This window comes from Aptenodytes forsteri, unplaced genomic scaffold, assembly GCF_000699145.1.
Source record: "Aptenodytes forsteri isolate BGI_AS27 unplaced genomic scaffold, ASM69914v1 Scaffold26, whole genome shotgun sequence".
Taxonomy (NCBI): domain Eukaryota; kingdom Metazoa; phylum Chordata; class Aves; order Sphenisciformes; family Spheniscidae; genus Aptenodytes; species Aptenodytes forsteri.
In genome coordinates, this window is record NW_008794125.1 from 2,018,476 (window position 1) to 2,037,336 (window position 18,861).

Here is an 18,861-nt window from a genome sequence, read left to right on the forward strand (position 1 = left end):
TGGGGCCTGCAGAGCAGCTCCGGCCCCGTTGGGTGCCTCAGCAGCCGAGCGGGTCCCGCTTTTCCTTTAAGTTTTGCCCTGGAGCTTCACTTAAGAGATCCAGGAGGCAGCGCAGGCGGGTGAGGGGCGCTTGGGGTCTCAGGCGAGGGCTAGGGGGAAGCCTGCTGCGGGGTTGGAGCCTGTTCTTTGAATTGACTGGCAGGCTGCGCTTTAACAGCGCCTCGTAAACGCAGAGGACCGGGATAGCACAGCCTCTGCGGAGTGGTGATCACCGCAGTCCGCCGTTAACTTCATTTAAATGGTGTGTTTTGTAGAGAGAAGCTGTTTTAACGTCGTTTCTACCCAGCGAATCTCATGCTAAAAAGTCGCCTTTTTACTCAGGCATGTTTTCTATTGAAATGATACTATGTTTTAAATTAATCCATTCAGGATTTTTTCTAACGGTGCTTTGAACAGGGCATATCTAACGGTAAATGAACAGCATGCTGTGGGAACCGGAGTTCTTGGTAATGTCCATGTTGGATATGTAAGAAGGAATCCCTGCTCTTGCTTGTTTGTCAGATTTTACTGAGATGATGAGGGCACTGGGGTATCCCCGGCTCATATCTATGGAGAATTTCCATACCCCAAACTTCATGCTTGTTTCAGAAGTGCTCCTCTGGCTGGTGAAAAGGTTGGTGATGAGGCTAACAAACGTTGGGGCTGGTGCTGGGATGCGATATGTGTGCTTGGAGCTGATGTTTTGGTGTGAAACTGTATTAAGAAGTTTAAAGAGGAACATAATGCTGTTTAGTCATTCTTTGAGATCTACTCTTCTAAAAATCAGATAGAAAATGTGGTAGTTAAGTTTGCAGGTTTTTAGTTTAATTATACAACCAAAAAAAAAAAAAAAAAGTGTTTTAGTAGCTGAAGTAGAAAAGACAATGACTCAGTCCTGGCAGAGATTGCATCCTGAAGGTGGACATACTTACTCAAAAGTAGCCGTATCTCTTTCACGTATTCTACAAACTCCATTACCATTCTGCCTGTATCTGACCTTGTACCCCAAACAGGGTGAGATACAGTGAGAACTTACCAAGACGCAGTTAGTTCTTACCTTGTTGCTACAATTGTTATTGGTCCAACCTGGTATCGTCTAGCATCCATGCCATGTTTAAAAAAAAAAATAAAATGATACAGTACTAATCTACTACTATCCAGTTGTAGTTTTACACCCACTTAACCCATTGACAGACTTTGGTTAAATATTTATGAAACTTGAGGCGCTAATCAAATTATACATAATCTTCTTTCTCCAGTGTAAGTGAAAAAATAAACTAAGTTTTTTAAGCTGCTCATAAGGTAGAACATTACAATTGAAAATATGACAGTGACCCATTTGCCTGATTGCTATTTTTTGGCCTGGATTCATAATTAGTATAAATTAAGTTTAATTACCGAGCGGTTAGATATTTGCTGAATACTGTTGCAATTGTAATAACATAGGGAAATACTTACAACCATTCAAATTTACTTGGATCAAGTTACCTAAATATTCTTTAAAATACTGCTGTTACACTGAGGGTCTAAATTACTGGTTGTTTTCAACTCCTGTGTAAAAACATAAATCAGTGTCCCCCCTAGTATGTAACAGTAAAATAACAGAGCAATTGAAAGAAAACAAAAATACCGTTTTAAAAATATGTTTCTGTAATGAACCTGAACACTTTTAAAAGGGCAAACTTCTGTGTTGTAAGATTACTGGGAACCCTATGCCTAATAGTGAAGTGCTTCACTTTCAGACCAAATAGCAACCGAACGCTGGCATCCTTTTCTGTTATGGGTCAGAATTACACTTGATGCAGGCAGACAGCTTTTCCAGCTTCTAGAAGCCTTTTAATTACACTTTAAAGCAGAGAGGCTATTTTGCACGTTCCTTGCTCATAATTTCAAATGTGATTTGGAAGCAAAGATGCTTTTTTGCCTGTCTGAATGCTGAAAATCTCGAAGCCTTTTATGAGACTGGGAATTTACTCTTCTTCTTCCCTGGTTCCTGTAAGCTGGTGACTTCTAGAAGTTTCTGCATTTCACCAGCGTTTTTTTTAAAGCATTTCACAATCTTTCCATTTGGTTTTTCATAAGTTTCATTTACTTTTGAAAGTAATATGTTTGAAATTATGTCCGAGTGTGAACTTTTCCTGTGTATTTTGAGGGTGTGGAAAAGCGTCATAACATTTTAAAGGACAAGGTGGCTGGTTTTGTTATTGCCAACAATAGTAATCTAGTACAAGTCATTTTAACACACCACCGGAAAGACTGGGAGTATTAACTCCGTCGTATGCCTGGTGTTTTAAATTGTGAAGCCACACATGATTAAGTTGAGTTTGATTTATATAAGCAGCTTGTGATTTAAGTAGTAAATTACTTCTGAAAATAAGTATTTCACAGACTTGATTGAGCCAGCTAAATTTTGCTCCTTTGCGAAACTGACTGAGAAGAGGTATTCAGGACCCCGCCGTAACAATTCCTTCTGGAGAAGTGTCTCAGGTTCTACAGCTTTTGCAGTTTGTACACAAACCCGCTGTATGCATTCCAGGGTCTGGATACCCCAGTCTGCAGTAGGAGCTAAAGATTTATTTTCCAGTCTCATACATGCTTGTTTTGTTTGATATTTTTTGCCTCACAAATGAACCAGTCTCTAATATTGCCCATGTATTTCTTGTCAGAATCTACGCGTGCTTCTTTCCACAGGTATGAACCTCAGACGGATATTCCTCCTGATGTGGAGACAGAACAGGACCGGGTTTTCTTCATTAAGGCAGTGGCTCAGTTCATGGTAAGTCTGCCTAAGGAGTCGTGCTTAAGCACACTGAAATGCTGGTTCCATATTAGCTTTAATGCTTTCTCTCTTAACCCCTTACTATTTCCTTGCGATGGGTGCCTGAGTATATATTGTATTCTTGCGCTGTATTGTGTGTCTTGTGTGGTTCTGAACTTCAGCAGGCCAGGGCGTGCTGTTGCTGAAATCATGTAGAGTTATGTACGTCCCTTTGCAGAATTGGGATCTAAACATCTAACGCTAAAACAATATTCATCCTTATCACTTCATATTTATAAAAAGGTAATAGTGGAAGATACAGCTGTAGCTATGAAACGTTTTGAAGCCATTTAAATGGGTTCAGAAGAGATTCCATCATATTTATTGCTAACTTCAGATGCCCGATTCTTTTGTATGCTTGAATAGTCATAATTTCTGATTGTTTTCGTTGTGATATAGAGCCATATATTGGTATTCTGTTGTATGAGCCTTCTCACTTACTAGATCGAGCCATATTTTTCTCAGATCAAGTCTTTTATCATGTTATGCATGAGCATACTTGAATTGGGCCATCAACTTTTTTAGCCTCATGGAATAAAATAACATTGTCCTTCATATCATTCTTGTTATTTTGATGCAGCATGAGCCTTTGCTGTTACGACACGCTATTATAGCACTCTTAATCAGGTGGAAAAAACTTAATGGGGCTGCAGGTGAGTCTGGAAGCAATGGAAGTCTTTATGCTAATACCAAAGATTAATTTCTTATAATACTTTTTTGAATTTTTAATATATATTGAAATGACATTATAACCAAGCCAGCTTTTCCCTTCTGATTTGTGATGATGTCCACCATAAATTTTCTTAATTCTTAATTTTACTATGTTCAGAGCATGTTACGCTTCCATACATACCAGAATGCACTTTTGAGCCCTGGAGCATCATAAGATGTAGTGAACAGATCTGTTTTGTTTGGAGGGATCTCCCCCCTCCAAATCAAGCATGTTTTAAAAGGACAAGTATGGGAGCAGAAGTAATGTTATGCATGCGTTTTCCTTTTAATAAGTGATTTCATGTAAGACATCCCAAGGGTTTTGAAGAATTACATAATATGATCCAGAAAATGAAATGAATGGAAATTTCTTTAGTCATCCTGTACTTACTCTCAGTTAATATTACAAGATAATATGGGGATTATTGTAGGTTTTCAGCATTTTCAGAATGAGAAAAGCTTGTAGACATTTCCTTAATAATTCACTGTCCATGGAATCCACAGTTATCTTCTCCAGTAGCTAATAGCTTTATGCATCCGTAGCCAGATGTGAGATTTGATGGAGACAGATTTGTCTCAGAAGAGAATATCAGGGTAGATTAATCATCATGAAATATAACTAGAGTATTGCTCTCCTTCACTGAACAAGGAGTAAAGATGTGTTTAATTTTTTACACAAATTACGTATTGCTCTGTGTTACTGGTAGTTTGAGAACTTGCCAAATGTCTTCATTTTGGACCCAAAAGGTCCTGAAGTGTCTGCAGGGTTGTCTTATGTGGTTTTTTAATCATTTGCTCACCTAGAACTGCCCTAGTCTGTGTGGCTCAATACCTGGCTCCTACTCGAGCCCACTTGGATCCAAATTTGAGGTAGAGTGCAGCAAAAAGCCTCTGATGAGTTTAGTCTCAGCAAAACGCATTCATGAAAACATACTTAGCAAACCAAGGTACCAAACTTTTTGCAAAGGGCAGACATACTTGCTTTTTAAAAAGTGACGGGAGAAGCAGTTGATGCGATCTTCCTGAGTGATTTCCGGGAAGTATCACGTGTTCAATTCCCATTTCAGCCTGTGGAGATTTAGAGTCACTACTTCAGTACCCGGGAGACTATCCTAAGTGTTAAACAAGACAGGGAGATGAGAGCAGTCCTCATTCTTCCTATTGAGAATGTGCCGTTGTACAGGAAAGAATGCAAAATGTTTGGGCTAGACAGGCTAAAGACTACGACTCTGCAACTGAATGGCTGGAGCACTCAGCTGGGAGTTCTGGGTCTTCCCTGGGCTGTTTTTGCATTTCCACCACGCTGTCAAAATTTGGCTCTATGATAATAATAAAGCAGATTTTAAAGTAAAGCAGACTTTCTGGCTGTTGATGCCGTTCTTACAGTGTATTTCTATTTCTCTTTTCTATTGCATTGTAATAATCTGATCTTCAGAATAGATGGAGGTGATTTTTAATGATACTTTAAAACTATTTGGAGTTGTTATAAAATAGGTGACCGTCTCAAGCTTTCCAAACATGAAGTTACCTTCTTGAGTAAGCAGTGCCATTATGCCAATCTGAAAAATATATGTACTTGCCTGCATATTTTTTCCTCTTTTTAAGTAGTCTTTGAGTGAAAAAACCTATTTTTTTTCCTTTTACTAGACATTGATTTTTCTCTCTTTTGGGGTTGAATGGAACTGAAGCTGGCATTCCTGTCTTTAACAACATCCTTTATGATGTGGTGCATTAGTCTTCTTTGTGTAGGGGATGTTTTAACAGATTCTGTCAATTTAATGACCTGCTTCTCTTAAAATTTAATACCTACTGCTTCTACAATTAGTTTTTTAGATGCCTTCTACTGGAAGGGAAGGAAGGAGAACATATCTGGCTTTCCACTTTGTGTATTGGCTCATTTGAGATCACGCTGGTCAAAATTTTCAAAAGCTATTAGGGTTTTTTTGCACCGTAAGTCTCGTATTCCCCTGGCTCAGGGTGTACAACATCAGTAACCTGTTCTGGAAGTTTTGATTTGGCTTTTCAGCTGAGTTCCTGCCGGCAGGAGGCAGATGTAGAGTCAGTTTCCTCTGCTGGGTTGAGATTTTGGGGCGAGAGAGGCAAGAGGTAAACGTTTCTTGGAAATGGAAATCTGCTTGTAAAGTCACAAAGTTTGACAAGATGCATACGAAGAAACATGGGCCAACACCGATTTGCTTTGTTTCCTTTGTTCTTGGAAAAGTTGGAGCTAAATCCATGGTTTGAGATGTGGTCCTTTCTCTTTTTAGTTTCACGGGAAATTTTCCTGAAGTCAGTGATTCAGTGAAGCTCAGTGCAGAGTGGGCAAAACTTGTACCAACCATTTTAATGTGTGAGTCCTTTACCCCGGAGTGAAGGTCTTGCCCTGTCAGAGCCCTAGGCGCGTGTGAATTGCTTACGGTAACACTGTAATACCAAAGTTGTGTAATACCGCGAGTGAATCGTGGATAGATTTTCTGCCACACAGTATTCCCAAAGGATAAATATGTTAGCAGAAGTTTCATCTTAAAAAGATACTGGAAAGAAGATGTTAAGTCATTTGGATGCTCAGTTTTTGTATTCATAACCGGTGATCAGTTTTTGTTTGCTTGCTTGTTTAGTCGTGCCATCAGGAAGACTGCCTCAAAGTTTCACCTGAAGTTTGGTGTTGGCTTCTTGTGGCCATTCGTTTATAACATAATCTTGTCAGCAATTTCAAGAACAACATTTGTGTCCTTTCTGTGACAGATGTATCATTTCGATTATGCTCTTTTTTTCCCCTTCATTATTTTGAACTATAAAAAGATAATATTATAATTTTTAATGTTTTTTTCCTTACTGGTCTGTCTGTACTTTTCAGAGATGGAAGACAAGGGAATAAAATCACTAATATCGTAGCAGGGAAAAATTTGAGAGAAACAATAAAAGATTCTGAAGGTACTGCTGGAAGAGAAGACAGTTAAATTAGGATAATTGATCTTATTCTTATAACTCATTAAGGGTGAAATTTACCTCTCTGCAGCATCATCACAAGACCTGGGCAGCACTTACATTCCACTTAAGCTTAATTTGAATTTAAGTGGTGCACAGGGTTTTTGCTGATCTTCATGCAGGGAGGAATTAATGGATAGTTTGAGTTATTTCATTCTGGCAATTATCTGCAAATGTTCTGACATGCAGAAGGTGCACACGTTTCAGAAAAATTTCTTCTAGAAACATCAGTAATATGATGAGGCAAACTTGTGTTTCCAAATGGGAAGCTTTATTTCCGTAAAGCAGGGCATGGTGCCCCCAAAAAGAGCTTTTGAGTGAAGTGTGAAGAGGTAAATGAGGATTTTGTTCTTTGTGACACGATGAATTCATTCTTTCTTCCCAAAGGCTACCAAAGCTCACATAAAGCTCAACACTAAGAAGCTTTACCAGGCAGACGGCTATGCAGTGAAGGAACTGCTAAAGGTCACCTCTGTGCTTTACGGTGCTATGAATACCAAGGGAGTGGAACGTGCAGATGTGAGTGAGGAAGACAGCAGCAAGTTCAAGTTTGACCTTGGCTCAAAAGTAAGGATACCTTGTACTCTTGTTTTGGGCAGGGGTTTTGTGTTAACTTATGAAAAACAAATCCGTTTTCTATCTGAAACTTAAGTAGAGAATGTTCTCGCAAGGGAGTGGGCGTGGTTTTAGCTCGTACTTTCTGTAGTTGAGGTTATATGCTATGATTTGTTTTAATCTCTGTGAATTCTCAACCAGAAGCATAATACAAGGCAACAGTGGCACAAAATTGGTTATCTTTAGTTTGGACTGCTGTTGAAATCAGAAACATTGGAATAGGCCAGAATAAAGACTATTTTCTATCTACTAACCTTGTTGCAACAGGAAGAGTTTGCAAAATACTGACTGAAAGTTGGTTTTCAGCCTGTTTGCATTGAAGGAAAGGGAAATCTTCATGTTACCCTAACAGACATCAAAGCTGTTAAAGCCCTTAAAATAAATGCCATCTCTAGATATTAAAAAAACCCAACAAATCAACACTTTGTTAAATAAGAGGAATTCCTGTTACTGCTTTTTGTTAGTTTTAGCACCTCTTCTATATCCTAATATTTTTAGTCTTTGATTCTTTTATAGCTATAGTATGTCATGCCTGCTTGTTAGGCAACTATGCTACCATTCTTGGAAAAAATGGCAGAAGCACAAGCGATTTTTCCGCTGTGTAAGTCTGGTGTGTCTCTCTGAAGAAAGCACCTGAAGAAATAATGAAAAAACACTTGTAGATGATCAATAATCATAGAATCATAGAATCATTGAGGTTGGAAAAGACCTCTAAGATCATCGAGTCCAACCGTCAACCCAACACCACTTCATTACCTATGCAATGTGCGAGTCACATACCTTTTGGTGTATATATACTTTTTACTTTTGCATATGAAAAAGGTCATGTTTCCCTCTGCCCTGGGCAGCACATGAACCAACAACTAGCAGAGTCACAGTTTTCAGGAGGTTTTTTGGGTTTTGGGGTTTTTTTGTTGGCCTAAAGTGGCTGAAGTTTCACCCAGAAGCCTGTGTCTAAACAGTGCCTCATCTAGACTATTTTAAAGCCGAGAGACAGGCTCACTCTGATTCCAGTGGACAACTTCTTCAATACTATAGTAGAGTTACGGCCACTGTGCTGGCCTGCTGTGCAATTTTAACATCAAAACAGGAAAAATCTGTCGTGGATTTTCTTTGTGATATTGGGGATTCTCTTTTGCTATTCAGTGCTGTTGCTGTGTTTCCAGATTGCTGACTTGAAGGCAGCTAGACAGCTTGCTTCTGAAATTACCTCCAAAGGAGCCAGTCTGTATGACTTACTTGGCAAAGAAGTTGAACTAAGGGTAAGTACACGCTGGAGAGTGTATAAGAACTTGTGTTCACTGGGTGCTGTAAAGGAAAAAGGTGAGAAAAGTATCAGTAGTTGTTCTTAAGGGCTGCATTTAAAATAAATATTCTGTGAGTTTGAAGGAATGGGTCTGAAAGTTTGCATTTCCTTCCCACTCATATTCATACTTGGATTGCAGTAAGCCCGCGAGAACAGTTTGGCATTTTCTCTTTAGCAGGAAACTGAAATACTCTCTGTAGAACTGTTTGGAAATACTAACTTTATATGTACGTTTTAGTGGTGGGGATAGATATATTCTGAAAGATAAATGATTAATGCCATTCGTTTTCCATGTGCAAGGCTCATTATTTCTGTTACAGTAATTGAAGGCCTCACAAGCCTGCAGGGTACGTATTCTTCAGCTTAGTTGTAAAATCACAAGCTGTTGCATGAAGTCACGAAGTGTCCTGAAACACTGCCAATAAGTCTTTCAACTATTTTCTTAAATGCGTTTATCTGCAATGCTGGAGGTTATTCATTTTCTGAAAATAGACATTTAAAGAAGGGAAACCCTGAATGTTGTAGTACTGTTTTTGGTAATCTTCAGATTTGCAATATCTGAGCTGTAGGAAGTGCACCCTGTAAGAGCCGTAGACTGTGTCTCTTGACGATTAATACTCCCAGAGCCTTGTTTGATGGAGTACAAGTGTTTCAAAGGATAGGTGATATACAGGGAAGATTATCTGTGGAACACTGCCTTTTCTGCTAGATACGTAAGTCAGCATGGTATGCAGCAGTGTGAAAGGCATTAATATTTCAAACGGGAGAGAGAAGTGATATACCAGTTTAATTCAACATACACGATTGTCACAAAACCGTTAATCAGTCACTCCTCATCTTGCATTCTTTGCTTAATTTCTTGGCTTTGAAATAGTTTTCACGTGAATGCTACCTAACGTGTTAATATTTGCTTCGGAGCATTAAACCCTTTTTTCTGTGTACGGCATCCCTAAGAACTCCACTAAAAAGTCAAGTATAGGTCAGTATAAGGCAACATTTTAAAAAAGTACTCAAGCACTTGTTTGAAATTGGGCATTGTTTAATCACTTTAAATCAGGGCTTTTAGGAATCCAACTGACTTTAGAACTGGGCCCTAGAAAAGGGACTTGCACCAGTGCAGTGTGCTGAAAGCATGAAATGAAAAATCAAGAGATGAGTAAGTGCTTCTCTGCAGCCACTTCTCATTGGGTCCATTAAGAAATCTTCAATGGAGGACTATTTAAAGGTGCAATTTCTAAAAGGATGGTATTTCTTATATACAGTAGCAGGCGCATGTTTCTCGTGGCATAATGGCTGAGTGCACAAGATGGGGCTAACTAATCCTATATAGGTACACAGTTTATATTTTCCAAAAAGGTTTGACAGATTGAACTTGTTGTCTTTAAGAAATCCTGTCTTAGGAGAGATGACCTTTGCTTATGTCTCATTAGCTCTGAGTTTATATCCTAACAGCACAAGGTAACACTATGAGAGCACAGTGAGAACCTCCAGAGAGCAGCAGAATAGACTTGCACGCTCTCTTCCTTATGATTTGTGACTGGTTCCAGCCTTCTTCAGTGATTTGAAGAACCCATTTTTCGCTTGTGTGTTAAATGCCAAGTTTGGTACATAAGCGTGTGACAAGTTTGAAACTTGAGCCCGTAGCAGAGCAAATAGGTTTCGTGTTAAAAGCCATGAGGTTGCAGTAAACAGTTGTTCAGTGGAATTTGTCAAGTTTTCCTTTTTTAATTATAAGCACCCAACTCTGCCTTTCACTTGAAGTATGAAATTTGCTTATCAAATGGGAGGCTTAGAGCCAAACGCTGCTGTTATCTTCTATCGCTGTTAGGTCTGATAATGGCTACAGAAGTCAGCGGAGCTGCAGTTCTTGCTAAGTAGCCAGTGTTGAGGGCAGTAAGGAATTGCCCTTCTTCATTTCACACATCTTCCCTGGATCCCTCACAGAGTTGGCGAGGTGCTCAGATCACAGGGGTGGCATCCTCTGCCTGCCCTTCCCACCCGGTTCCAGGTGGGCAGAAGTAGAAGTGCAGTTAATTCTGGCTTCGTGTGGGGAGTTAGAGCTCTGTCTGTGGATATCAAAGTAGTTGCCGTTAATCTAAGGTTACTTTTATTATTTTTTAATGTGAAGATTATTGATTTCCATTGCTTATTTTCTTTTGACGTTGCGTGGCTAAGTAATGCACGCAATAAATAGCACCGGCAGAGGGATTGCGCTGTTAAAGGGCGGTAGGAGAGCAGTATGGTTTATTTTTTCATTACATTTTACATCCTGAAACCTGTTGCATGTACTAAAATCATGGAATCATAGAATGGTTTGGGTTGGAAGGGACGTTAAAGATCATCTAGTTCCAACCCCCCTGCCATGGGCAGGGACACCTTCCACCAGACCGGGTTGCTCAAAGCCCCGTCCAACCTGGCCTTGAACACTGCCAGGGATGGGGCATCGACAGCTGTGATACTGTTTGAATGAATTTGAAAACATGGTAGTTTTATGTTCCCTGAACCTCTTTTTTTTTTTTTCTTTTTCCAATCCATCCATTTCCACATATTTAAATGAAGGATCTTCCTACCTAGGCTTGGACAGGCTGATGTATCTTGTTTCTATCCTGAGTGAAGACTGCTTCATTTTCCAGTGACTGTAAAAGAAATGTCAGCGTTTGGCACTAATGGGTTGACTAGGTCTGTTCTCATAGTCTGAGCAGCTTTTGGGGAAAGATCATTAGGGAAAAAGTGAAGTAAAACTCATTATTTCCTTTAGAAATATTGACTCTAATTTGTGTCACAACCTTTACTGTCTTTATTGGAGTTCTTTTTGCACATAATTTGTATAGAAACTGTGGAGTTTACACGTTCGATAAATTGTGTGTGCCTTACACGTTAGATAAATTTTATTGCTCCAAGTCATGGAACACTTTTTTTTTTTTTTAATAAATTACTTTCTGAATAAAACAAATTTCAGCTAGAGAAGAGTTTATTAAGGGAATAATAGAAAGGAATAATAGAATAATAGGAATAATTCGAATAGAATAATAGAAAGGAATTCTATTAGATGTACTGTAGGTACATAGTGATGTAAATGTATGTGCGTGTTTATTGGGAAAAGTTTAAGTCTGTATTTGTTTTCTTGGAAATGTGGTACTGTGCCTTTCTGATGCCTTTGCAAATACTTTATTTCCTGTCTGAATATATAGTTCTTACGTATATGTAAACTGCTTTCAAAGTTAACCTATAATGTAAAAAAATCTTTAAGAACAGAGGAAGAAACAAAACCTACAGGTATTCATTTGCTGAATTCAGACTATGAAGCTGTTAGTTAAGATTTTGGAAAAAAAAATACCAAAAGCTACACTTTCCTCATCAGATGAAAATCACAAATGTCATTTTTGGTTTAAAAAAGAAATCAGATTTTATATTTGAAAAAGAAGAGGAAGGCATTTCCTGATTAACAATCCTAAAGCAGCAGAAAGCTTAAATGTGAAGAGAAGCCATTTGGTTCCAGTCCTGCAGATGGGTGAAGAGATTTCCCTTCCCGCTGTCAGCGGATCCCAACTTGTGCAGCGGGTTGTGGAGCACCACGTGTGGAGGGGGAGAAGTGCAGGCGATGCATGTGCGTTATTACAGCTGCGTCACCTGCTCTGTCAGGCAAATTGTTAAACGGGGGCTTGGCCCGGTTAACCTTGGGGAGCAATTCAGCACTAAGGGGGAAAGGGATGAGAAGCCTTGCTTGATCAGAGGATCTTTGGAGTGAAATGTTGGATTCCATTGAAGCTGTGTTGTTTCTAGACCAACTGTGGATGAGCACAGTATAGGTTGTTGGTGTCCTGTGGCAGTGCAATGGTGGAGACACGGAATTTTTATTATAAAATGCATCTAAGTCTTACATTTGCAAGATAGTTTGCAGTTTCCAGTCTTACTGGTCCAAGTCTTAGAGCCCAGAAATTGCAAAGTTGGAATTTGTAGAGTGTAGTGGAGTTGATGAATGAATTTTGGTACAACACAGTGAGATCCCTAGATGAAAAGGAAATTCTATGCACGGAGACGTATGTCTTCATTGTTTCCTTTACTGCCAGGGGGACTTTCTCTGCATTGCATTATTATGTAGCCTTAATTTTCAGAATATTTACAACTAGCTTTGGAAGAGTAACTAGGCACTTTGAGTTCTGGTTTTCTTTAATCTGTTTTCTAGCCTTTTTTTTTGGGGGGGGAAGGTGGAGGTTGATTTGGATTTGAGGTGGGGATGGGCGATTTTGTTTGGATTTCTTTCTCTTTCTTCATACACTCTACTAAATGCTTAGGATGATTAAAAGAAGAAGAAGTTGAAAATACCAGTGCTGTGATTAAGCCTGTTAAGCTCAAAATCAAGAAAAGCAGCAACAGAATTAATGTTGGTACTGGGGCAAAATGCAGCACCACTTCGTTATGCGTTCACTTTGGGTTTCACATGTGGTGGCTGCCTCTGGACCTACACAGCTAACTGCTGCAGTCTTGTAAGTGGCCAAAAGATGTTAGAAAAGTCAGTGGTCCTCTACCCTACAACAGCTGGTGATCGGTCGGTCGTTCATGGGGAAAATGGCAAGATGAGTCTGTGGGGGGAGGGAGGGGTGATGAGGTGATCCAAATAATTCTTTAGCACAAAATAAAGCAGTAATGACTTTCAAGGTCAGCTGGGATCAGTTGTGGAAGGATGCTCCTGAGTTACCATACATTGAACATCCGAAATCCAAAAGGAAGAATTCACGGCTATTTATAACACCTCAGTGAAGCTGACTCCGAGTGCCTGTCACTTTCTTTCATCCGAAATCCAAAAGGAAAAATTCACGGCTATTTATAACACCTCAGCGAAGCTGACTGACTCCGAGTGCCTGTCACTTTGCATCTGCCAGAGGTCCTGTGGACAAATTAGCAGGAGCCTGTCAAGAAGCTGCCTTGCTTAGATTTGCTAAATTATTAGACGCAGTAAGATAATGAAGGAAAAAAATTCCAGAATAAAACTGCCTCTGTGTTGGTGGCAGGCATAAAGATTTCTGACCTTCTCAAGGTTGTTTTCATTTTATTTACCTCTTAATTAGCTCTAAGCCATGTAAAACTGAAGAATGAAAATAATCTTTTTTTTTTTTTAATGTACTTAGCTTGTGCTAAAGATGGGCAGCGCAGTGGGTCTGTTTTCTAATGCTCCTCTTGGCACTTACTCTGTCTGTGACCTTGAACAAACTGTTTATTTCCTGTGTATCTTCTGGTGTAAATAAAGTAATTTCTGTAATTTTGTAGATTAAAGCTTTTAACAGCCAGGTAAAGTGTTTCGCAATCTATGAAGGATAAATTCCTAAGTACAGGGTATTGCTACGAGTGTTATTGTTATGTATGCACACAGTATAAGCTTGTTCCAAAACTGAGGGAAGTCATTAAGAATCTCTTTACTGACTTCAGTTTGTGAAACGCTTGAATTAAACTCTTAGGAGAGCCAAAGGCATTTAGCTCCAGCTGTGGAACTGAGATGGTATTAGTTACAATGAAAAGAGTTGCCACTGAGGACGTTTCACTTGGATCTCTTTATTCGCAGCTTTTTGATTAAAGAACCCTTCCTCCCTGCCTCCCCGCTCACACTGTTGTAGCTTGCCGCCTACTCCTTCTGTAGAGGTAGATCTGATTTGAGTGACGGCTGCATTATTCAGTACTCTTTGAAAGTTAACTACAAAAAAAATATTTTATTTGTAACGTTGGAAACATTTTCCATCTGCCAAATGTTAGTTCTGGGTACGAGATGCTGCCTGGGGGAGGCTGATAAACGAATTTATTTCATTTCCTGTGCTTTGGTTACAAGGTTGCCACACATATGATTTCTAGTGGAAATTTGTAACTTGAAATTGCCAGAACTCTGGAGAATTACCTAGTTTGCTTCAATTTTTTTGAACTGTCTTGCTTCTAACCAAAACCTAACCTATCAGTTTTGAGGAAGAGGGCTTATTGCAAAGTGGGAAGGCAAAATTAAACCTTGCAACTGTAAGATATAGTTGAATCAATACTGTCATATATTTTAGATTGCTTTAACCATAACCATGGTTGTTATGCCACATGGATATAACATTTGTGGATATGTTTTATGTAAGAAATGATTTTGTAGTGAACTTCCCATGAGTATTTAGCTTGAAGACATAGTATCAGCTATAATTGACGGGTGGCACATTTCTCCTTGCAGTTTGGGGAGCAGTTATGTCAGTGCATTGATAATTTTGTCAGCTATTTGGAAGATCTGAATTCTTGTAGCTCCATTCTAGACTGTTTTGAAAAACCATTCTAGTTTGGTGGGGAAGAAAATCGCATTTGAACCATCTTTTGTATGTCACAGCATTTGTCAAAACCTGTATGAGTCTGCAAGAAGTTCCACTTAATTGGGCTAAAGCAGAAACACTGTCTTCTGAATATCTGGTGAGGTTTCAGTTGTTCATTATTCCTAACCTTCCTTCACGAGACACAAAATATAGCCATGTCAAAATTTTAATTACATAAGAGGAAAACGTGCTGGCTTAAACATAAGGACAATGATTTTAGCTATTTTTAGCTATTTAAAATGCCTTTGTTCCTGCCCCAAGAGAGCCACCCGGTATTTCTGTTGCTGGAAATCAACAGCAATTCCACTTACTGCTGGTTAAGCTTTGCTGAGAATGGAAACCTGAGTTGTATGGCAATGTTTACTAAAATCAAAGGCTTGATGTGAATTAAAAGTTTAAACTATCTCTTTGGGTGCTATTGCTGCGTACACAATGCCTGTTCCTACCTTTTCTGCAACTTTGCATGGTGTCTTCATATATCTTTGAGGTCTGAAAAATATACTCCTTTTTGTTGCTGCTTTTCCTAAGAAAATCATAACCCTTCCTGAAGTTTTCTTACATGTTATCTATAAGGAAAGGAAATTCTATTTCTAATTTTGTTACAGAAGAATGTGGATAAAAGGAGAAACTGAAAAGATTTTTGCCTGACTGGGTATCTTGCCTTTTTGATGAAACTACTCTTTTTCCCTTTAAAAAACCAAAAAGCAAGCTCCCACCCGTCCATGCTGCCCAAGGACATTTCTGTTTATGTTAGGAAATTCACTCACAAGCCTAGCTTTTGCTCTGCTAGAAGAGATGTGTTCCTTGTCGTCTTGCCAGACTCTGGAAGAGACATCACAAGCCACCTCCTGGTTAAGGACCCATTAAGCGACACCCTGTAGTCCTGTGGACTAATCCAAGCTTTAGCAATGCAGCATGCCACGAAACCTTACGTGAAGTAAATTAAAGGTGAGGTTTTTAAGGGTGTAGGAAGATAACAGTAAGCATGTGCTGGGGTTTGTGAGCTGAGGGTAATTCAGTGGAAACAGCTCTCAAACCAGAAGACCGGTGGACCTGGAGGGGTGTGTGGGGAGGAGACAGAGCAGCGTAACTTCGCTCCTGTCAGAAAGGTTTAAAGTCTGTATGCCACCATTTGTAAGGGGTTTCTTCTGTCATAAAGCATATGTTCAGATTACTTCTTACCTGGCTAGGCAGGCCTTCTGATTTCTTTTTGGTCTGCAGAAAAATTATGTTTTCCAGTTGGTTCTCTGTCTCAGATCTTCCTGTGGCACGCTTTTTACACATCGGGATAGCCAGGGGGTTTCAGACACTGTCTTTGATCGAGGGCTCTGCATTGCCGAGTAGGGAAACGTCTCTGTGGATTCCCTTTGTGGACTGCTGAAATGAGCATACAAGAAAGCAGCATAGCCTGGAAGCAGCAAAATTCTCAATTATCTTGAGCTTTAATCTCTTGAGGAGGAAAATAGGCTATTAGGAAGTATCAGATTCCTTCAGAAGGTCTAGATTATTTTTAATGTCCCTCCTGTACCTTCCTGTTCATATATAACGATGCCTAATGATCCATCCCTATGTTGGCCAAATGTGATCACAGTGTGTGTTAGCAAACTCCCTGAATAATAAACTCTTCAAAAGGAGAGCTTTATTGCCTGCATAGACAGCAGTCGTTGCAAAACCCCTATTTGCAGGGAGTAGGGAATGTGATGCTTCCTGGACTAAGACTGAAGGCAACAGTGGCAGTGAGGAGGTAACTTTCTGTACGCATCAGGCTTATGAACTCCTGAAAAACGAGGAAGGATTTAACCTGTGGTCAAAAAATGTTTGGTGCAAGACCAGTGTGTTAGAAAAAAGCTTTGATTCTGGTCCTTATCACAAAAAAAAAAGGTGTTCAGAAACCTCTGCTAGACCTTGAGCACGTCGATATGTGTGTATATTACACCACATTTATCGTGAGTGACTTGTGTGCTGGTCATGCTTAATTACTTGCCTTGGTTTCTTACTGCAGTTCAGAAGATATGTATGGATAAATGGATGCACATCAAGCATGCAGGAAACTGGTTTATCAGTTTTTGATGTATAACGACGGAAAACCATTACCAGTTGAAAATGCTTCACTGGGCATATTTGCAGAATGGATTTTGCAATAGTGGCTCTTCACTGTTAACCAAGTATAAAGCTCCTGGGGGAAAATTCTCAGTAAGGGAAGTGGTGGGGTGCATTTGCAGAGATGGTAGCATCCTCCTGCCCCCACTTTTGGTGGCTAGTAAGCGCATTTGGCTTTCTGCATGGTGACATTACTGTGAGGCAAAGGGAGTGTGTCAATTTAGGATGGCTTCAGTGTTCCACGTTAACACTACAGCACCCAGGGAGACAGGAGTATCCACAGGGGTGTAATGAAGTTTCAGACTAGATACAAGGAAGAAATGTTTTACGCTGAGGGTGGTGAAGCACCGGCACAGGTTGCCCAGAGAGGTGGTGGATGCCCCATCCCTGGAAACGTTCAAGGTCAGGTTGGATGGGGCTCTGAGCAACCTGATCTAGTTGAAGATGTCCCTGCCCACGGCAGGGGGGGTGGACTAGATGACCTTTAGAGGTCCCTTCCAACCCAAACCATTCTATGATTCTATGAAGTTGAATGGATTACCTCTTGCACATTAACATATTTGCTTAGTAAGACAATGCAAAGTAGCAAGTGCACTCAAAATTTGCACCTTAGTTCACTTTGCAGGAACCTCCACATAAAGACAAGTGCTAGCATCACTGCTACTACCTTGACAGTCGACTGACTTTCAGAGCTCTTCAGGTTTCAGTAGAAGGCCAAGCGATAGTACAGCTATTTCCCATTCTAGGTCTGACATTTAAGCTAAGTGAGCCAAGCTACACCTGAATCCGTGAAAGTGCTTCTAGATTCCAGAGTGGACTCACAACATTATCCTTTGTATAAGGATTCTGAATCAGATTGTAACACCTTGCACGCAATGGAAAGGTACAATGTACCTAGGAAGCGCTGTTTGCTGTTACCAGTTTGCTCCTAAGGTCAGAAGATGCTAGGAGCTGTATCTTGACCCCCTGCCAGTGCTTGGTCTGTGGAGTCTGTACGATACTTGACAACATCCCGGTTCCCTCTGTAGTGTTTACTGCTAATTCTTGATGCTTTTGGAGAATTTTGTCTTACCTTCTCAACAATTTTAATTGTCGGTAGAGAATATTTCTTGTCTTATATTTGACATGGAAGTGGGCTGAAATCCAAACTTTCAGGAACTTTTATCTGTTTGTTTTTTTTTTGTTTCGGGGTTGTTTGTTGTTGGTGGCAAGTTGTTTTTTGGGGTGTTTTATTCAGGAAGATGACAAAGCCGTACTGTGCTTTTTTGTTTGTTTGTTTGTTTTTATTCAGGAAGATGACAAAGCCGTACTGTGGTTTTTTTCATCTGCAATACAGGTGCCTAAATATAGGCATCTAGTATCATTTCAGATATTCGAGGGTGTCCAAGACATTTGAAGAGGGCAGGCAAATATAATATAGGACTTAGGGCATACCTGGAAGATGACAGTGAACACATTTGTTCAGGCAGTGGAGTCACCTGCATGTTAGCATGTATTTTGGAGATTGTGCACATACCCTAAAAGGGACTCTACTTTCAATAAAAGGTAGGTATTCCCTAATTATCCTGGAGGGGCAGAGAGATCCGCGTGTTTCCACATCCAGGAAACGTAAGGCTGCAGGGCTTTGTGGAACAGGTCTTTAGTGACAGGAAAGGCAAGTCCTGTGCTGCTTTTCTGTATTTTATATTTCAGCCAGCCTTTTTATGTTTAGCTGGCTGTTTGGCAGTGAAGCTGCAAGAGGGTTTGGTAAGGTTTCTATCTGTATTTGTATCCTACAGGATGCTTTTTTGCTGCGCGAGGTAGAACTCCTGGTTAGATGAACCAGTTGCTTCGTTATCTTTTGGGAGAGAGAAGCTGTACTGCGACACTAACCTGAGTGTTGCGAGAATAATGGTAACTTGTGGTCCTGTGTCAGGCTGACTTCTCCACCAAGAGGTGGTTGCTGCAGCAAAAAG

General features: G+C 39.9%; 1 protein-coding gene across 1 annotated transcript in view; it reads left to right on the forward strand.

Annotated features, from left to right (window-relative positions):
• The first annotated feature begins 557 nt into the window (after positions 1–557).
• CLUAP1 (clusterin associated protein 1) overlaps positions 558–18,861 on the forward strand; it is a 73,261-nt gene continuing 54,957 nt past the window's right edge. The window contains exons 1-4 of the mRNA XM_009277440.2: positions 558–673; positions 2,731–2,815; positions 6,944–7,123; positions 8,338–8,433. Of these exons, the coding sequence (XP_009275715.1) occupies positions 573–673; positions 2,731–2,815; positions 6,944–7,123; positions 8,338–8,433 (462 nt within the window). The 5' untranslated portion in view covers positions 558–572. The remainder of the gene's footprint in view (positions 674–2,730; positions 2,816–6,943; positions 7,124–8,337; positions 8,434–18,861) is intronic.